Below are 18720 nucleotides of genomic sequence, written 5' to 3'. Positions count from 1 at the left end.
TGGAGGGGCAGCGGGGCCCACCGTTCCGCTCCACTGGAGGAGGGGCTGCCCCACCGTGTGAGGGGCCCGAGGAGGCCCGGAGGCAGGATGCAGTGGGTGCCAGGCCCGGCCCCTCTCGACTTTCACTTCACTTCCGGCCTGAACCTCCAGAACCCTTGTCCTGCCTGTGTTCCAGCAGGACTTGGGCTCCGTAGACCCCAGCAGAGGGCGAGGCGGGAGGACGGGACAGGAAGGGGCTGACCGGACAGTGTGTGGCGGCGAAGGGCAGGGCTGGAGGAGGAATCCCAGCCACGCGGCCATCACCCCCATCAGCCAGGTGGACAGGCTCCCCACGCAGCTGACCTCCCGCGCAGCAGGACCACCTGAGGACGAGCTGCTGGGTCAGGAACTGGTAACCTCGCCCCATGCTGACGCCTGCAGGGCTGCGGGGAAGGGGGAATGGAAGCAGGCCCGTCTGGGAACCTGCCAGCCTTAATTGAACTTTGGGTCATGGCCACTCCACGGGCCCTGGGAAGCTGAGGGGAGGAGTATCGGAGATGAGCCCAGCTGGAAGATGCCTCCTGGGAGGGCCTGGGGGGGGTGCCATCAGGAGGCCCCCAGCTAGAAGGAAGCTCTCCCCACCGCAGATGAAAATGGCTTCCAGCTCTTCTCACTAGGGCTCTGTGGGTGGGGGCTACACCGATGGGGCCAAGAAGAGAAGGTCACAGAAACTCAGGACAGACCCCGGCCCCTCCCCCTCCCCACACCAACCTGGACCTTGCTGTTGTCAGAGCCCCTGGTGTGACCATCCCACAGCAAAAAACATCCAGACCAGCCCAATGGCAAGGGACCCCCACCACCCCTCTTCCGAGGAGACCGCTTTTCCCACCAACGGAAATAAAAGCACTGCAAACCAGGGAAGTTAGAAAAGTCTCTTTTTAAGTTTTTAAATTAAAATGTCACCCTGGTGAGATGGGATTCTAATTCGGGAACTAAACCCAAAGGCAGGCTCTCCACTTTGGACCTGGACACGCAGCGGGAGGGGCAGGGCGCCCAGGGCAGTCACGTCCCCTGCTGGGCAGAGCCCGGCCTTTGACCGAAGTCAGCTCCTCAGTGCCACATCAGCCCTGCACATTCAGCAGGAGACGGGGGTGACGAGCTATGGGGCCACAACCAGCAATCAGAGGTCGGGAAGAGGCCATGGGGAGAGCCCTGATACCAAGAGGGCCTTCCACAACTTTGGCCTCAGGCCCTCCCGGGACCTGCAGCCGCTATGTGGCTGCCCGCTGACTGCAGGAGTGGTGTCCTCTTTCAGATTCCAGAAGGCATGGCTGTTAAAGGAGGCAGCTGACAGACGCCTTGTGCCCGCAACATCACTCCCATCGGCTCTGCAGCATGGCAGCCCTAGCCCCGAGCACCCCAGGTGTGCCAAGCCCATTCTCACGCACATTAGTTATATTTATATATTCATATATATTATAGTTATATATTAAAAACAGAGGAAAAACTTGCCTGAAAAACTCCTGAAGGACCCAAGTGGCCCAGGAAGTTTACTATCCCCCCCACCCACAAAAATTCTTTTATAAAATCTTCCAGTGCGATCTTCGGGAAACCCCCTGCCCTCCCCGGCTCCCCCCTCCCTGGCCCTCCTGTGTCCCCACAACCCTGGGCTGCCCCCAGCTCCAGCCCAGCGCCCGGCGGCGTCCAGTCTCATCTCTGGCCGTCCATGGCCGCCATGGCTTTCTGCTGGGCGCCCCCCTGCTGTGCTCCTGGGGGCCACGTGGGCTGTGGGCGGTGGAGGTGGTGGAAGGTGGTTGGGGAGGAGGGCGGGATCCAGGGCGCCTGGTGGCTGGGGGGGGACGAGGCCCAGAAGGGGCTGAAGTTTGCAGGTGGGGAGCAGGCTGCGGCTGTCATGGGGCTGTTGCTGCTCTGCAGGCCCTCGGAGGCTCGGAGCTTGGAGAACATGGCCAGCGCGTCGGGGAAGTTGGGCGGCGTGGCAGGGGTGTTGCTGGGAGTGCACATCTGTGGGGAGAGAACACGGGTGTGGGGAGGCTGCCTCGGGGGTCCCCGAGCCACTGGATGGGGCTTACCCAGGTCAGCCGCTCCTTTACTCCCATTTTTCAGCTTCATTCATTTTCGCACAAGCAGCTTCCACAGGACAAAAGCGCCCTCTCCCCGAGCCAATACAAACAGAAAACAAGGCCAAAACCCAAGAACCTTATCAAAACCAACAGGGTTTCATGAGGCCTGGAAATGACACCCCGAGGAGCATTGAAAGTAAATGGTTAATTGCTGACCCAGGAGCTAAGGTGTCAGATTAAAGTGAAAGGGCAAGGGGGCAGCCCAGGACACCACTGTTCCGCGCCTTCCCTGGGCAGGGAGACCAGCTGACTGCCTCACCAGCCACCCTCAGATGCTCCCAGGCTGCTGGGCAAGGGAGAGCGGCCAGTGGGGAGGCTCTCCCTCCTGTGCCAACCCTGGAAAAGTTAAACCACCTTAGTGGATGCGTTCACACCACACTAAGGGTGACAGCCACCAGGCCTTGAAGGCTTTGCCTCGCTTAACGATGACACTTAGTGGCTTCAATTATTCTCTTTATGACAAATGAGGAAACGGAGGCCCAGAAGTCAAGTCACTTGCACGAAAATGCACCCACAGCAGAGGGCACGTTGAGAAGACGGACCTCCCCAGCTCCTAAGTCTGCAGGCCCAAGCTCTTAACATCTACTGGGCCACGCTGCACAGACAGAGTCAAGAGCCCCTTTATATCTGGGACCCCTGAGGACACAAACCAGGGATTTCAATGTCCTGTGTCTGTAGCCTCAGGCCGCACACACAGCTGGCCTGCCCTTGGCTGCAGGCTGGCAGTTTCTCAGTCTGTCCAGCCCCTCAGTCCTCTTCCTGGGGGTAGCTACAGTCCCCCATCTGCTGTCTTCTGCCACTATCCTGGGGGCAGGGGCTGGAGTACCATCCAGGAGCACCTCGTCAGCAGCATGGGCAAGAGGCAACACAGAGAACAAGACCACACAAAACTGGCTGGGACCTCAAAGCCGCTTTTCTCCCTTTCCCAGGAAGCCACAGGAGTCCTTCTTTGAATTTCTCCTAATTTTAGCAACACTGGCCCCTCCCCCAGGCACAGGAGCTGGGGAACAAGACTTGAGGGCTCTTCACCTTGAAAGAGGGAACTTTGGCAGGGCGCAGTGGCTCACGTCTGTAATCCCAGCACTTTAGGAGGCCAAGGCGGGTGGATCACCTGAGGTTAGGAGTCCGAGACCAGCCTGACCAACATGGTGAAACACTGTCTCTATTAAAAAATACAAAAATTAGCTGGGTGTGGTGATGGGCGTCTGTAATCCCAGCTACTTGGGAGGCTGAGGCAGGAGAATCACTTGAACCCGGGAGGTGGAGGTTGTAGTGAGCTGAGATCGTGTCACTGCACTCCAGCCTGGGTAGCACAGCAAAACTCCGTCTCAGGAAAAAAAAAAAAACAAAAACAAAGGGAGCTTTCACAGCTAGAAACCGGAGGTTGTGTGGGGGGGTGTAAGATACATGGAAGGGGGACACTAGCACACCCTGTCCATTAAGCCCCACACCATGTCAGCACCCAGGGGCACCAAGGGAGCTCTGACCCTTGCCTTTCTAGGGGTCCTCAGGGGAGGCCGAAAGACTCAATGCAGAGGCCTGGCCCCACCCAGACCTTTCCCCTCCTCCCTCCACTACTCCCTGCCCCCCCCCCCCACCCTCTGGGGATGACTTCTCGGCAGCAGGAAACAATGAATGAAGGGTGGGGGTGGAGGCCAATTGCATCACAGCAGCGTGACCGACTTCCCCAGTTCCCCGCCAGCCAGCGAGGCCTGTCTCCTCAAACAGCCACCAGAGAACCGCAGGGATGATGGCTGGCAGGCCTGTGGTGGCCTGCCTGTGTGAGCTTGGGCAAGTTCCTGAACTTCTCTGGAGCTTCTCTCTGCTTTTGTAAAATCAGGGTTTTGAACCAGATGCACCCCCTCGGCCAGTTCTCAAGAAAACCCATTGGCCCCTGTACCCACCTTGTCCTCCCACTTCCAGTCTGTGGTGCCTTTCTCCACTTCCAACTGGGAAACCTCCTTATCATCAACTGGGAAACCCTCATCAACTGGGAAACCCTCCTTATCAACTGGGAAACCTCCTTATCAACTGGGAAACCTCCTTATCAACTGGGAAACCCTCCTTATCAACTGGGAAGCCCTCCTTATCAACTGGGAAACCCTCCTTATCAACTGGGAAACCCTCCTTATCAACTGGGAAACCTCCTTATCAACTGGGAAACCCTCCTTATCAACTGGGAACCCTCCTTATCAACTGGGAAACCCTCCTTATCAACTGGGAAGCCCTCCTTATCAACTGGGAAGCCCTCCTTATCAACTGGGAAGCCCTCCTTATCAACTGGGAAGCCCTCCTTATCAACTGGGAAACCCTCCTTATCAACTGGGAAACCTCCTTATCAACTGGGAAACCCTCCTTATCAACTGGGAAGCCCTCCTTATCAACTGGGAAGCCCTCCTTATCAACTGGGAAACCCTCCTTATCAACTGGGAAACCCTCCTTATCAACTGGGAAACCTCCTTATCAACTGGGAAACCCTCCTTATCAACTGGGAAACCCTCCTTATCAACTGGGAACCCTCCTTATCAACTGGGAAACCCTCCTTATCAACTGGGAAGCCCTCCTTATCAACTGGGAAGCCCTCCTTATCAACTGGGAAACCCTCCTTATCAACTGGGAAACCCTCCTTATCAACTGGGAAGCTTCCAACTATGGGAATCTACAGTAACGTACGCGACAACCATTTATCAGTTCCTCATGACTTCTGGTTTTGCCATTTTGCTGTTACTGGCCTCTAGTGTTTTGTTTTGTTTCTTGTTTTTAATCTTTTTCCTTTGACTTACTTTGTCTAAAAGAAATTGCCAGGCCGAGCGCAGTGGCTCACGCCTGTAATCCCTGAACTTTGGGAGGCCGAGGCAGGCGGACCACCTGAGGTTGGGAGTTCGAGACCAGCCTGATCAACATGGAGAAACCCCGTCTCTACTAAAAATACAAAATTAGCCAGGTGTGGTGGCACGTGCCTGTAATCCCAGCTACTTGGGAGGCTGAGGCAGGAGAATCGTTTGAACCCAGGAGGCAAAGGTTGCGGTGAGCCAAGATCACACCATTGCACTCTGCCTAGGTAATAAGAGTGAAACTCTGTCTCAAAAAAAAAAAAGAAAAGAAAAGAAAAGAAAAGAAATCGCCAGCTGGGTGCAGTGGCTCACACCTATAATCCCAGCACTTTGGGAGGCTGAGGCGGGAGGATAGCTTGAGGCCAGGAGTTCAAGACCAGCCTGGGCCACATAGAGACTCCCCCTGCCCCATCCTTTCTCAAAAATAAAATTAGAAAAAAAAAAAAAGAAAAAAAAAAAAGAAACCACGAACTTTTTGAGAGCAGGGATGGTGTCCTCCACTGTGCTGCTAAGGCACTCAGACTTGGGCACTGCTGGACACACTGGTTATGTGTGTTCCAAAACCTGCTGCCTTCCTTGAGGGAAGCTTCAAAAGAGACTTAGCATCTCCTTGGGGTTTGCAGAGGAGGGGCAATAGGAACTAAACAGGATGTCAGACCAGCTCTTTCTGGGGAGCCTCCCTGTTCTCAGCCTCTCAGAATGGCTGTAGTATCTGGAAGTTCTGAGCTTTTTGGGATGGCCACAGCTGGTGGGAGGAAATCTCAAGGATCCTGACAGGAGATGGCAGGAAGCTTTGAGACTCAAGCATAGGCAGGCGCTGGCCATTTCTCATGGTCAAGTGCAGGGGACGGTGTCTCCCGGAGATGAAACCCTCTTGGGTTTCTAAGAGCCCTGTGGCCAGCACCATGCTCCCATCATACTCAAATGCCATTTCGGCTTGATTTATATACAGCATCAGCCATTCTGAGAAAAACTAGTTAAAAAGGTCAAGACAGACACCTCTACTTGTCCTCTGTGACTAGATGAAAACAGAGAGCCAAAGGCAAGGGCACCAAGTGTTACAAATCCCAGAAATGCACCTAGAATCCACAACAGCTCTCCTGGGGAACAATGTTTTAAGATCCCTATCGCTGAGCCCTGCGCCTCCTCCCCCAGCAGGGCTAATAGGTAACTAGGGGGGTAGGGTGGAGGAGGGATGTCCTGGGCCTCAAGAAAGCAGGGTACCCCCCATGGCCAGGAGGGCAAAAGCTCGGGCCTGGGCCAGAATGAAAAAGAAAGCAAATCCAGACCCCGGACCACTTCTCTGTGTGCTGGGCTGGTGGAGCTCAACACAGAGATTAAAGACACATTCCTGGCCTTATCTTGGGTCAAAATCTGTGTGTCCTCCTGGCTTGGGGGGATGTATGTCCTTCCAACTTCCCAGTCCCCTTGGGCTTCGGAAGGTTGAACAGATCTTTGTGGGTAGAGCCCGGCTTCCTGAGCCAGGGTGGATTCATGCCTTTCCTGTTCCCTGTAGCGCTGGGTGTGTGTGTGTGGAGGGGGAGGGGGGAAACCACTCAACGGCACGAGGGGGGTCCCTATAAACACAAGCACCCCCAGCGCCCTCCCTGGGCCCTTCGCGCGGGCTTCCCGGTGCCCCAGACGTCCGGGCTTCACCCGAGCCCCCTCCCCATCCCCTGGCTCTGGAGTCCCCCAGTTCCTGAGCCCCTCGCCAGGCCCCCGGCCCTCTCCCTCTCCCCCCTCCCCCCAACTTTGGCGCCCCTTCCTCCCAGGGACCAGTGCCGGGCACCAGTCCCGAGGCCAAGCAGCAGCAGCCCGAGAGGCGGGCCTCAAAGTTGGAGGCGCCAGCGCCGGCCCGGGAGCCGCTCTTTCCTGGAAGACATTTTGGCTCTTTGTTTACATTCGCGGCGCGGCGCTCCCCGGCAACATGGCTGTCACCGCCGCGCTGACAGCGGCCCCGGCCCGCGCCCCTGCCCGCCGCCGCTTACCATCTGGTGGTGGTGGTGGCTGTTGGGAATGTTGGTTTCTTGGAAGAACGTGCTCAGCGCGGTCTGCGGACAAACAGGGCAGTGACACGGCGGGCCAGGCGGAGGCAGGAAACGCAGCGGCCGGGCCCCCCACCGGCTCTCCCCGCCTCCGCGCCCGGCCCGCGGCCCCCGACCCTCGGCCGCCCCACGTGCAGGGGGAGCCGGTCCCGGCCCCAGCCCCGGTCCCGCGTAAGACCCGCTCGCGGGCGCCGATCGCCTTCCGGGCCGACGACAGGAGCGCTCCCCGCCCCCGCCGCCGCCCGGCGTCCCCGACCCCCGCGGCCCGGCCCCGCGGCGGCCAGGCTCGCACCTCGAACTGCCAGTGGGCCGCCTGCAGCAGCTGCTTCGCCTGGTCGGCCGCGCAGCCCGCGGCCAGCACGAACTGGTTGATCATGACCTGGTGCCGCAGCTCGTCCATGTTCACCGACATGGCGCGGCGCGGGGCCCGGCGGCTCCGGCCGGACGCAGACGCGGGGCTGCGCGGGCGCGGGAGGCCGGCCGCCCGGGGCTCCGGGGCTCGCGCTCACCGCTGCCGCCGCCTCTCCGCCGCCCGCTCCGCCGCCGCCCGCCTGGCGAATGTTGTGGTTCGGCTCCCGCGGCCCGGCCGACACCACAAACAACAGCGCGGGGCGGGGCTGGGCCGGCCCAACGTTCGGGGACCGCCGCTGATTGGCCGGGGCGCCGCTCCGCCAGCGCCCGGCTCCCGTAAGGACGTTCGATTCGAATTCTGCGGCCTGCGGGGGCCCTCACTGTTTCTCTTTTCGCCCGGCCGCGCCCATTGGCGGAGCTCGGCGCCGTGGGGCTCCCCAGCATTGGCCGGCAGCTGTGTTTTGGCTCATCCGGCCTCGTGGTTGGTCACGGCCGGGCGTTCGGGGCGGGGCCGCGCGCTCTGATTGGCCTCCGGTGGTCCTGTTTGAACTCAACTTGAAAACCCGGAGTGCCTGCTGATTGGCCGAGGGCCCTCTGTTTGCTGTTGTAGGCTTGGGGGTGGTGCGGCCAAGTTCATTCATTACTTCATTGAAACAGAACATGCTCAGCTGGAAAAGCAAGACAGAGTGGCTTTGACTCATTTCCTCTGAAAGATGTGGTCATCTCGAGAAACAGAATGATCAAAATAGAAAACAGAGCCTTTGCAGCTGCTCAAGTCTCAAAAGCATGTAATTTTTAAAAATAACTTTCAAGCAGTCCAATTAAAAAAAATCTTTTATTGAAATATAACGTACATTAGCAAAGTGCGATGTCGCAGGTACAGCTCCCAGACTTTTCACCAAGTGAACACCCAGATCAATTAACAGAACGTTACTTGCACCCTAAGAACCCGCGTCCTGCCCTCTTCTACTCACTACCCACCGCAGGGATCGAGCAGTATTTTCTTAGTTTTTAGACCAAAGACTTTGCTCTCTGAAGATGGAAGCCAAGATTTATGTACAATAAATATGATATGCAAGGAAATATGCAAGGAAAAAAGTGAGACTTTCTCAGTGACCAAAATGCCAAGTCAAGAATTTTTTCTTGTTAAATCGGTTGACCTAACTGAAGCTTTAATTTCTTTTTTTTTCTCTTGCTTGTCACGAAAGCTAACATGAAGCTTTAATTTCTACCATCTTTTAAAAAAACAATGGGTGGCAGTAGGGGTGGAGTCTGGGGTTGGGATGGCTTACACCTATAATCCCAGCACTTTGGGAGGCCGAGACAAGAGGATAACTTGAGGCCAGGAGTTCAACACCAGCTTGGGCAACATAGCACAGACTCCATGTCTACCAAATAAAAACAAACAATAACAAACAGTGAGTGTTTCTACAGAGATACTGTTTCTCAGTCGTAGCCCTTTAAAGCCCAAAATTTGGTGGTAGTTGTTGTTAGATAGGGCTAGAGTGACGTGATCACGGCTCACTGTAACCTCGAGCGATCCTCTTGCCTCAGCCTCTTGAGTAGCTGGGACTACAGGCACACACCACCATGCCTGACTAGTTTTTGAATTTTTAGTAGAGATGAGATCTCACTTAGTTGCCCAGGCTGGTCTTGAACTCCTGGACTAAAGTGATCCTCCTGCCTCAGCCTCCCAAAGCACAGGGATTACAGGTGTGAGCCACCATGCCCGGCTCCAAATTTGTTTGTATGTGCTGAGCTTCCATCTTCTGGATTAGGGTTTGATCTTCAGGGCTGTGTTTGAGAATTGTGGGGGTAGGAAAAGAACTAGAAGTTTAAGCAGATTGGGGAAGGGGCAGAACAGATTGGGAAGATAAATATTATTAGGGATTCACTGTTAGAGTTTCTGTTTCTGGAGAACTTTGTGAGTTTTTTATCTGAACTACTAATTACAGAGTGTATTTTAACCAGTTAAAGGTCTGCAGAACAGAAGGAGGCTTATAATAAGAAAGCACGTCGTGGTTCTGTCTTGACTTTGCCTAAATTGGATTTAACTCCCTACCTAAGAAAACTTGACAATATGTATTTTTAAAGTTTACAAACAAGAAGAAGATTACAATTAATGTTAATGTTTCTGTACTGATAAAAAAAATTCAGGTACTATAATGAGCTCATTCCATTTGGTTCGTTTTTTTGTTTATTTGTTTGTTTTGAAGTAGCAGTCAGCTTTTTCCTGGGAATTGCCCTGAAGTACACGTGGGCTGGGACCTGGCGTGTGGCTGGAGAGTCCAGTACAGCTTGCAGCCTTCCCGTCCAGTAATTGCAAGGTGAAAACAAAAGTGAGCAGCCGGCAGCATACATTGCCAGGGAGCTCAGGCCGCAAGCAGCCCAGAAGAAGGAAATACTGTCACTGTGGGGCTCCAGGTTTTCACAAGTACATGCGGGTGTCAAACATGCCAGGGCCGTGAGTAGGAGGGTCTACCCTGGGGAGAGACATTTCTGGCTGTAGTGGAATGTCCCCTATGAGCCCGTAGGTCTTAATTCAGAAGTAAGTTCCCAACGAAAGCAAGAGTCCAAAATTGCCAAACCTGTTATTTCCTGGATATCAAGGCAGTTTATCCAGTTTATGTAATGTTTAACAATTGCAGGTCCCAGCTGTGGGCACCCGGGCGAGGCATGGAGGGCAAGGCCCCCAAGCCAGAGAGACTCAGGTTCTAGTTATCTTCTGTGGGCCTAAGGTCACTCAGGAAGAAGGAAGGAAAGCAACAGAGCCTGTGATTTGTGGTCCTGAGACATGGAAGTGCTTAATCCATATTTTAGCTTCTGAGAATCCGGTTGGAGATGAGTAGCTGGGAAACCTAGGACTGTCCCACTCCTGGGAGAATGAATGAGGTCATGTTTGTAGAGGGCTTTGGGCTGATGGGAGGAAAGCAACTTCCTAAATGCAAGGTATTATTAACTGAAGGTACTATTATTTTAATCTGAGAGGACAATGTATGGTAGGTAAAATAGAGCAATAAAAATATTCTATGGGCCGGGCACAGTGGCCAATGCCTGTAATCCCAGCACTTTGGGAGGCCAAGGCGGGTGGATCACGAGGTCAGGAGATCGAGACCATCCTGGCTAACACAGTGAAACCCTGTCTCTGCTAAAAATACAAAAAATTAGCCAGGCATGGTGGCAGGCGCCTGCAGTCCCAGCTACTCGGGAGGCTGAGGCAGGAGAATGGCATGAACCTGGGAGGCAGAGCTTGCAGTGAGCCGATTTTGTGCCACTGCACTCCAGTCTGGGTGACACAGCGAGACTCCATCTCAAAAAAAAAAAAAAAAAAGGCTTGAATCACAAATAAAACATGGTATCCTCAGAAAGAAAATCCTTGTTACATCAATGGTCTGGGCTCCAGGACAAGTGGTGAGGCAGCAACCAAGAAGAGAAACAATCTTAGCAGTATTTCCTCCGTTCCCGGATAACAAGGTTGTTGTGAATGCAAGTCATTGAATGAGTCCTGAAACAGGCACACAATAGCCGGACCATAACGAGCAGCTGCCAGTTACCAAGCACTTCCTGTGAGCCAGGCAGCTCTCTAAGACTTGAATGTCTATTAACTCATTTCAATCCTCCCCCAAATCCAGAATCTCATTTCACAGGTGGGGCCGCTGAGGGACAGTGGAGGGGAAGAGTGTCCAGCGGTGGAGTGAGGCAGTGGTTAGCTCACCCATGCTACCTCCCTTCCTGCTGCAGCTGTCACTTCTGTGGGACTCTCAAAGGGCCCCTTCCCCAAAAGATCTATAGAGGGCACTAAGAGTTCCGCTGGAGATGCTTGAAATGAGTGAACCCTCCCCGCCTCTGTGGGGATGGGGAGAAAAGGACACCAGTTCTCTTGGGTAATGGGTTTGGGGGAAGGGTAGAGAACTGGCATTCCCAACCTCCATCTCTGCAGTGCATTAAATTCTTGTTCTGGCCAGGCGCAGTGGCTCACACCTGTAATCCTAGCACTTTGGGAAGTCGAGGTGGGCGGATCACTTGAGGTCAGGAGTTCAAGACCAGCCTGGCCTACATGGTAAAACCACCGTCTCTACTAAAAAAAAAAAAATGCAAAAATTAGCCAGGCGTGGTGGTGCGTGCCTGTAATCTGTAATCCCAGCTACTCGGGAGGCTGAGGCACAAGAATTGCTTGAACCCTGTAGGGTTCAAGCGCCACTGCGCTCCAGCCTGGGCGACAGAGTGAGACTCTGTCTCAAAAATAATGACAATAAAAAATAAAAATAAATTCTCGTTCCTTTCTTCCTCCTTTCCACCTCTTATTTCCCTAAATCCAAACAGATCCAACAAAGCTGAAAGATGGAACTTGAGGGCTCTCAGAACTCCCTTTAGGCCCAAGGCTCAGAGACGGCACAAAATCCACTCAAGGTCATGAACACTCCCTGTCCCCTGCTGACTGATGGTAGCACTGGGATTCGATTCAGGTTTGGTTGATCCAAAAGCTCATTTCCTTCCTCCTTCCCTTCCTTTCCTTTCTTCCTTTCTTTTTTCCATCCTCTAATTTTTATTTCTTGCTTCCCTATTGTTTCTTCAAGATGCCAGGACAAAAGGACAAAGTGGCCAGGAGAAGCAGAAAGGTGTTGAGAGGAAAAGGAGAATGGGAAAGCGCCAATAAGAAGACAATGAAAACAAGCAGCGCCAAGGCAGCTGGGCAAGGCTGGACTCACACACTCCCTGAAGGCTCGGGTCCAGGAGACACTGGTGGTGCGATGGTTTTCTTCACCTTTTGTGGATTTCCAACTCTGTTGCTAGCCTTTGTTTGTTTAACATAACCTATTTTTTGCTGCTATTTTTCATTGCAAATTTATGCTTTGTTTTTCTTTTTTTGGAGACAACTTCTCGCTCTATCACCCAGGCTGGAGTGCAGTGGTACGACTTTGGCTACTACAACCTCTGCCTCCTGGGTTCAAGCGATTGTCGTGCCTCAGCCTCCCTAGTAGCTGGAACTACAGGCATGCGCTGCCACACGTGGCTGATTTTTGTATTTTCAGTAGAGACAAGGTTTTGCCATGTTTTCCAGGCTGGTCTCGAACTACTGGCCTCAAGCAATCTGACCGCCTCGGCTTCTGAAAGTGCTGGGATTACAGGTATGAGCCACCACGCCCGGCCAGTTTGTTTGTTTTTTTTGAGACACGGTCTTGCTCTGTTGCCCAGGCTAGAGTGCAGTAGCTCACTGCAGCAACCCTCAACTCCCCTGGGCTCAAGCAATCCTCCAGTCCAGCCCCCTAAGAAGCTAGGACTACAAGCACACAACACTACACCTGGCTGATTTTTATTTTTATTTTTTTTGCCCAGGCTGGTCTTGAACTCCTGGCCTCAAGCGATCCTCTCACCCTGACCTTACAAAGTGCTGGGATTACAGGCACGAGCCACTGCGCCTGGCCATTTTTTTTTCTTTTCTATTCTTTTGCCTCAAAGAGGAAGGAGACTGTGCAGAAGGGCTGCTTCTACTCCAGGCACATCCCAGTCTTCCTGGGTGATGAGAACAGCTCTGTCTATTGGGAGCACACTGAGAGCCCAGCTCTGTGCCAAATTCTTTATTTGGGTTTTACATCATTTAATAATTTTTTTTCTTTTTTGAGACAAGGACTCGCTGTGTTGCCCACGCTGGTCTTAAACTCCTGGGCTCAAGCAGTCCACCTGCCTCGGCCTCCTCAAGTGGTAGGATTACAGGTGTGAGCCACCACACCTGGCCTGGGTTACATCATTTAATACTCACAACTACCCAATTAGGTGGGACTCTGCATATCCCCAGTTAATAAACGCGAAAATGAACGAGGTCAGGGTGGCTAAGTGATTTGCCCAACATCACTCGCTAGCTCAGAGAGCTGAGATTTGAGCCCGGATACTTGGTGTCTGCTTCCAGAGCTGGCTCTCTTAATGATCACATTCGACTTCGTAAGCCCTGTCCGCCCCCTGGAATACCCCTTAGCTCTCCCTCAATGATACTGAAAAGATACAAAAGCTAATCTGTGCTGTTGGAGGCAGCAGGAAGGTGAAAGCCAATTCCCCAGTGATGAATTCATTGCTGGCTTATGCCAGATTACATTTTTCGCCAAATGTCACATGTCCCACAAGGGACAAAGGCTGCACCACTCCCAGAACAGTTAATGGCATTTCCTAAAAGCAGCACTCTGACTGGTGAGTACTTTCTGTCCTGTACCTGCCAGCCCAGTGATAAGGTGGCCCTGCCTCTGCTTGCTAGGTGTGTCTAATGGTAGGTGAGTCCCTGGCAATCTTTCTTCTTTTTTTTTTTTTTCTTTTTTTGAGACACTTGCTCTGTCACCCAGGCTGGAATGCAGTGGTGCGATCTTGGCTCACTGCAAGCTCCGCCTCCTGGATGCAAGCGATTCTCCTGCCTGGGCCTCGCCTCCTGAGTAGCTGCAATTACAGGCGCCCACCACCAGGCCTGGCTAATTTTTGTATTTTTAGTAGAGACAGGGTTTCACCATGTTGGCCAGGCTGGTCTCTAACTCCTGACCTTAGGTGATTTGCCCACCTTGGCCTCCCAGCGTGCTGGGATTACAGGCATGAGCCACCATGCCCAGCGCTGGCAATCTTTTCAAAGAGACACTTGGCTGGACACAGGAGGTTGCCTCTCTGCTAAGGAAAAGACAAGAAGTAAAAGCTTTCTAAGGAGGGTCCTCCTTCTTAGGGTCCTTAGTTATCTGCTCAGACCCAGGACTCCCAGCCACTTTCTCTGGGGAGGACAGAAATGGATGGGCCTGGAGCTAGGCCACTATAGCTTCATGTCCAAAACACAAGAGGCCTATTGTTGTGGCAGGCACTGACTTCAGATACAAGGCAGCTTTCCCACCTGGCCCGCCCTTTTTTTTTTTTTTTTTTTTTTAAGAGTGTCTCAATGTCATTCCAGCTGGAGTGCAGTGGTGCAATGGAGCTCACTGCAGCCTCAACCTCCTGGGTCAAGTGATCCTTCTGCCTTAGCTTTCTGGGCAGCTGGGACTACGAACATGTACCAGTACCCCAGGAGGCCCCCAAGCTGCCCAGGCCAGGTCTCAGCCCCATCTCCGTAGGTGCGCCCTGCAGGATGGTGGGTGGGAAGCAGATGTAGAGGTAGCAGTTTTAAGTATGTAAATATTGATCTACTGTAATTGAAAGTAAATAATTTCTAAAATTGATAAATCAAGAAATAGCAGTATAATCATTTTATTCAGGCGGAGGTGGACAGATCACTTGAGCCCAGGAGTTCAATACCAGCCTGGACAACGTAGTGGGACCCTGTCTTTACTACAAAATAAAAAATTTTAATTTGGGGCCGAGTGCAGTAGCTCATGCCTGTAATCCCAGCACTTTGGGAGGCTGAGGTGGGCAGATCACCTATTGAGAGGTGACAGCGTGCTGGCAGTCCTCACAGCCCTCGCTCGCTCTCCGCGCCTCCTCTGCCTAGGCTCCCACTTTGGCGGCACTTGAGGGGCCCTTCAGCCCCCCGCTGCACTGTGGGAGCCCCTTTCTGGGCTAGCCAAGGCCGGAGCCGGCTCCCTCAGCTTGCAAGGAGGTGTGGAGGGAGAGGCGCGAGCGGGAACCGGGGCCGCGCACAGCGCTTGCAGGCCAGCTGGTGTTCCGGGTGGGCGTGGGCTTGGCGGGCCCCGCACTCGGAGCAGCCGGCCGGCCCTGCCGGCCCCGGGCAGTGAGGGGCTTAGCACCCAGGCCAGCGGCTGCGGAGGGTGTACTGGGTCCCCCAGCAGTGCCAGCCCACCGGCGCTGCGCTCGATTTCTCGCCGGGCCTTAGCTGCCTTCCCGCGGGGCACGGCTAGGGACCTGCAGCCCGCCATGCCTGAGCCTCCCACTCGCTCCGTGGGCTCTTGCGCGGCCCGAGCCTCCCGGATGAGTGCCGCCCCCTGCTCCACGGCGTCCAGTCCCGTCGACCACCCAAGGGCTGAGAAGTGCGGGCGCACGGCGAGGGACTGGCAGGCAGCTCCACCTGCAGCCCCGGGGTGGGATCCACTGGGTGAAGCCAGCTGGGCTCCTGAGTCTGGTGGGGACGTGGAGAGTCTTTATGTCTAGCTCAGGGATTGTAAACACACCAGTCAGCACCCTGTGTCTAGCTCAGGGTTTGTGAATGCACCAATCTTGACACTCTGTATCTAGCTACTCTGGTGGGGCCTTGGAGAACCTTTATGTCTAGCTCTGGGATTGTAAATACACCTATCGGCACTCTGTAGCTAGCTCAAGGTTTGTAAACACATCAATCAGCACCCTGTGTCTAGCTCAGGGTTTGTGAATGCACCAATAGACACTCTGTATCTAGCTACTCTGGTGGGGCCTAGGAGAACCTTTGTATGGACACTCTGTATCTAGCTAATATGGTGGGGACGTGGAGAACCTTTGTGTCTAGCTCAGGGATTGTAAATGCACCAATCAGCACCTTGTCAAAACAGGCCACTGGGCTCTACCAATCAGCAGGATGTGGGTGGGGCCAGATAAGAGAATAAAAGCAGACTGCCCGAGCCAGCGGTGGCAACCTGCTCCGGTGCTCTTCGGTACGGTGGAAGCTTTGTTCTTTTGCTGTTTGCAATAAATCTTGCTACTGCTCACTCTTTAGGTCCATACTGCTTTTATGAGCTGTAATACTCATTGCGAAGGTTTGCAGCTTCACTCCTGAAGTCTGCGAGACCATGAGCCCACGGGGAGGAAGGAACAACTCTAGACGCGCCACCTTAAGAGCTGTAACACTCACCGTGAAGGTCTGCAGCTTCACTCCTGAGCCAGCGAAACCAGGAACACATTCGAACATCAGAAGGAACAAACTCCAGACGCGCCACCTTAAGAGCTGTAACACTCACTGCGAGAGTCCGCAGCTTCATTCTTGAAGTCAGTGAGACCAAGAACCCACCAATTCCGGACACACTATGGTCAGGAGTTCGAGACCAGCGTGGCTAACATGGTGAAACCCTGTATCTACTTAAAATTAGCCAGGCGTGGTGGCGGGAACCTGTAATCTCAGCTACTTAGGAGGCTGAGGCAGGAGAATTGTTTGAACCTGGGAAATGGAGGTTGTAGTGAGCCAAGATAGTGCCATTGTGCTCCAGCCTGGGTGACAGAGCATGACTCAGTCTCAAAAAAAAAAAAAAAAAAAATTCCTACAGCTGTGTCGCAATAAAAAAAAATTTTTTTGAGACAGGGTCTCAATCTGTCACTTGGCTGGAGTGCAGTCCTTCTTACCTCACTGCAGCCTTGACCTCCCAGGCTCAAGCCATCCTCTTGCCTCAGCTTCCTGAGTACCTGGGACCACAGGGGAGCACCAGCATGCCTGGCTAATTTTCAATAAAACTTTATTTACAAAAACAGGCAGCAGCCTCAGGGCTACAGTTTGCCAACTCACAGCTAGGAGAGAGGATGGAAGATTCCCCATTTGGGTCATGATATTACTGCCCTGAGGGGAGATTTTCTTGAGTCACTGCAGCCGCCTTTGTATGGGTGAGAAGGAAAACCGTCTGTTACCTCAGTATGGCTGAGCCTTACCTGATGAATCTGAGGCATCTCTGGGCCAACCTGACAGCATGTGCCGCTTTTCATGGATGAAGGCTATGACCCGCACCCCATCTCCTTCACTGCCCAGAGCACGTTCATTCCAGCCATTGCCTGTCCAAGCTTAGCACCTCCCCAGGCCCCACCGGCTCCCAATAGATGCCCTGAATGTGCGTGGCTATGAACTTGCTTTGGTTTGCACTGTTCTCTCTTCCAAAAATTCCCTTTCTTCTTCCTGTTTATCCAAATCCTTCCCAGGTTCAATGTTCTCTGCTGTAAGGAGGCTTCTTGGATTATCTCCTTATGACCTATGGTTGCTCGTTTGGGTCAGAGTCGCTGTCTGAGGTCACAGAAAAGAGAAAAAGAGCCAGCCCTTGCTTGGAGGAATCTACCTTGGTAAGAGAACTCCACTGAGCTCACCCACCAGAAGTTAGGGAGAGGGACTAGGTCACAAGTGCTGTGGAATCAATGTGCTAAGCCACAATGCATTGCTCAGGGATACACACATATAGGATTAAATGCCAATGAAAAGGAAGGGACCGATTAATGCAAATTGGAGGACACTGAGTCTGGTGAAGAAAGGAGGATATGCATCTGGGAAAGGTCATTCAAGAGGCTTCAAAGGTCTTGGACTTCTTAAATTCTGTGTCAGGTACACAGGTGATTGTTTATTATCATTTCAATTGTGCATATTCCAGCTTGGCCAACATGGCAAAACCCCATCTCTACTAAAAATACAAAAATTAGGTGTGGTGGCATGCGCCTGTAATTCCAGCTACTCGGGAGGCTGAGGCATGAGAACTGCTTGAACCTGAGAGGCACGAGGCTGCAGTGAGCCGATATCCCTACAGCACTCCAACTTGGGTGACAGAGCGAGATTCCGTTTTGTTTTGTTTTGTTTTTTTGAGATGGAGTTTCGCTGTTGTTGCCCAGGCTGGAGTGCAATGTTGCGATCTCGGCTCACTGTAACCTCCACCTCCCGGGTTCAAGTGATTCTCCTGCCTCAGCCTCCCAAGTAGCTGGGATTACAGGCATTAGCCACCATGCCCAGCTAATTTTTTTGTATTTTTAGTAGGGACAGGGTTTCCCCATGTTGATCAGGCTGGTCTCGAACTCCAGACCTCAGGTGATCCACCTGCTTTGGCCTCCCAAAGTGCTGAGATTACAGGCGTGAGCCACTGTACCTGGCCTCTGTCTTTTTTTTTTTTTTAATTGTGCATGTAAATTATAAACACACTTTGGGTGTATGATTGTTTTTTCTCAAATTAAAAAATAAAACTCAGAGCTGGGCATGGTGGCTCACACCCATAGTCCCAGCACTTCGGGAGGCTGAGGCAAGTAGGCGGGTGGATTGCTTGAGCCCAGGAGTTCGAGACCACCCTGGGCAAAAAAGCAAGAACCCGTTTCTACAAAATATAAAAAATTAGCTGAATGTAGTTCACACTTCTCAAGAGGACCTCAGATATTCTTCCACGGTGTAGAGAAAAATACTCTGTCCGTGGTCAAGGCCTGCCAGCTAGTGTGTGTGCCTGCTAGTGTGCTGACAGTCCTATTGTGTGTGTGTGTTAACGCACTAATGGTCAGTCTACCTACTGTGTGCCTGCTAGTGCACTGTCATTACACCTAGTGCGTGTAATGCCTTGTGATGGCACATTCCAAAGAGGGAAGGGTCTGACAACCACTGTGAGGCTGCCAGGGAACCCACAAATTCCCCCAAGTCCTCATCCTCCTCTGAAGACGTCTCCTAACTCACCGTTTCCCAGCCACTGGTGAAATCCTCAATACAGCCCCCTTCACAGCCTATGCACTCTCTCCACTGCTCCCCTTGTGTGTGACCCT

General features: G+C 53.1%; 1 protein-coding gene across 1 annotated transcript; it reads right to left on the bottom strand.

Moving 5' to 3' along the window:
- Positions 1–897: 897 nt before the first annotated feature.
- Positions 898–7711, bottom strand: UBALD2 (UBA like domain containing 2). The gene is made up of 3 exons (XM_054458342.2): positions 7292–7711; positions 6943–7005; positions 898–2001 (listed from the first exon to the last, which is right to left on the bottom strand). The coding sequence occupies exons 1-3, from the start codon at positions 7409–7411 to the stop codon at positions 1690–1692; spliced, it is 495 nt and encodes a 164-aa protein (XP_054314317.1). The 5' UTR covers positions 7412–7711; the 3' UTR covers positions 898–1689.
- Between the last annotated feature and the right edge of the window lie 11009 nt (positions 7712–18720).

Source organism: Pongo pygmaeus, chromosome 19 (assembly GCF_028885625.2).
Source record: "Pongo pygmaeus isolate AG05252 chromosome 19, NHGRI_mPonPyg2-v2.0_pri, whole genome shotgun sequence".
Classification (NCBI taxonomy): Eukaryota; Metazoa; Chordata; class Mammalia; order Primates; family Hominidae; genus Pongo; species Pongo pygmaeus.
Note: the sequence above shows the minus strand (reverse complement) of the source record. Positions and strands in the feature narration are given on the sequence as shown.

Bases quoted from the DNA above. Each gene is read 5' to 3' on its own strand.
- UBALD2 (XM_054458342.2), bottom strand. From the start codon at position 7,411: ATGTCGGTGAACATGGACGAGCTGCGGCACCAGGTCATGATCAACCAG. The intron at 7,006-7,291 runs GTGCGAGCCTGG...GTTTGTCCGCAG, and splicing joins CGGCCCACTGGCAGTTCGAG to ACCGCGCTGAGCACGTTCTT. The intron at 2,002-6,942 runs GTAAGCGGCGGC...CTCTCCCCACAG, and splicing joins GCCACCACCACCACCAGATG to ATGTGCACTCCCAGCAACAC.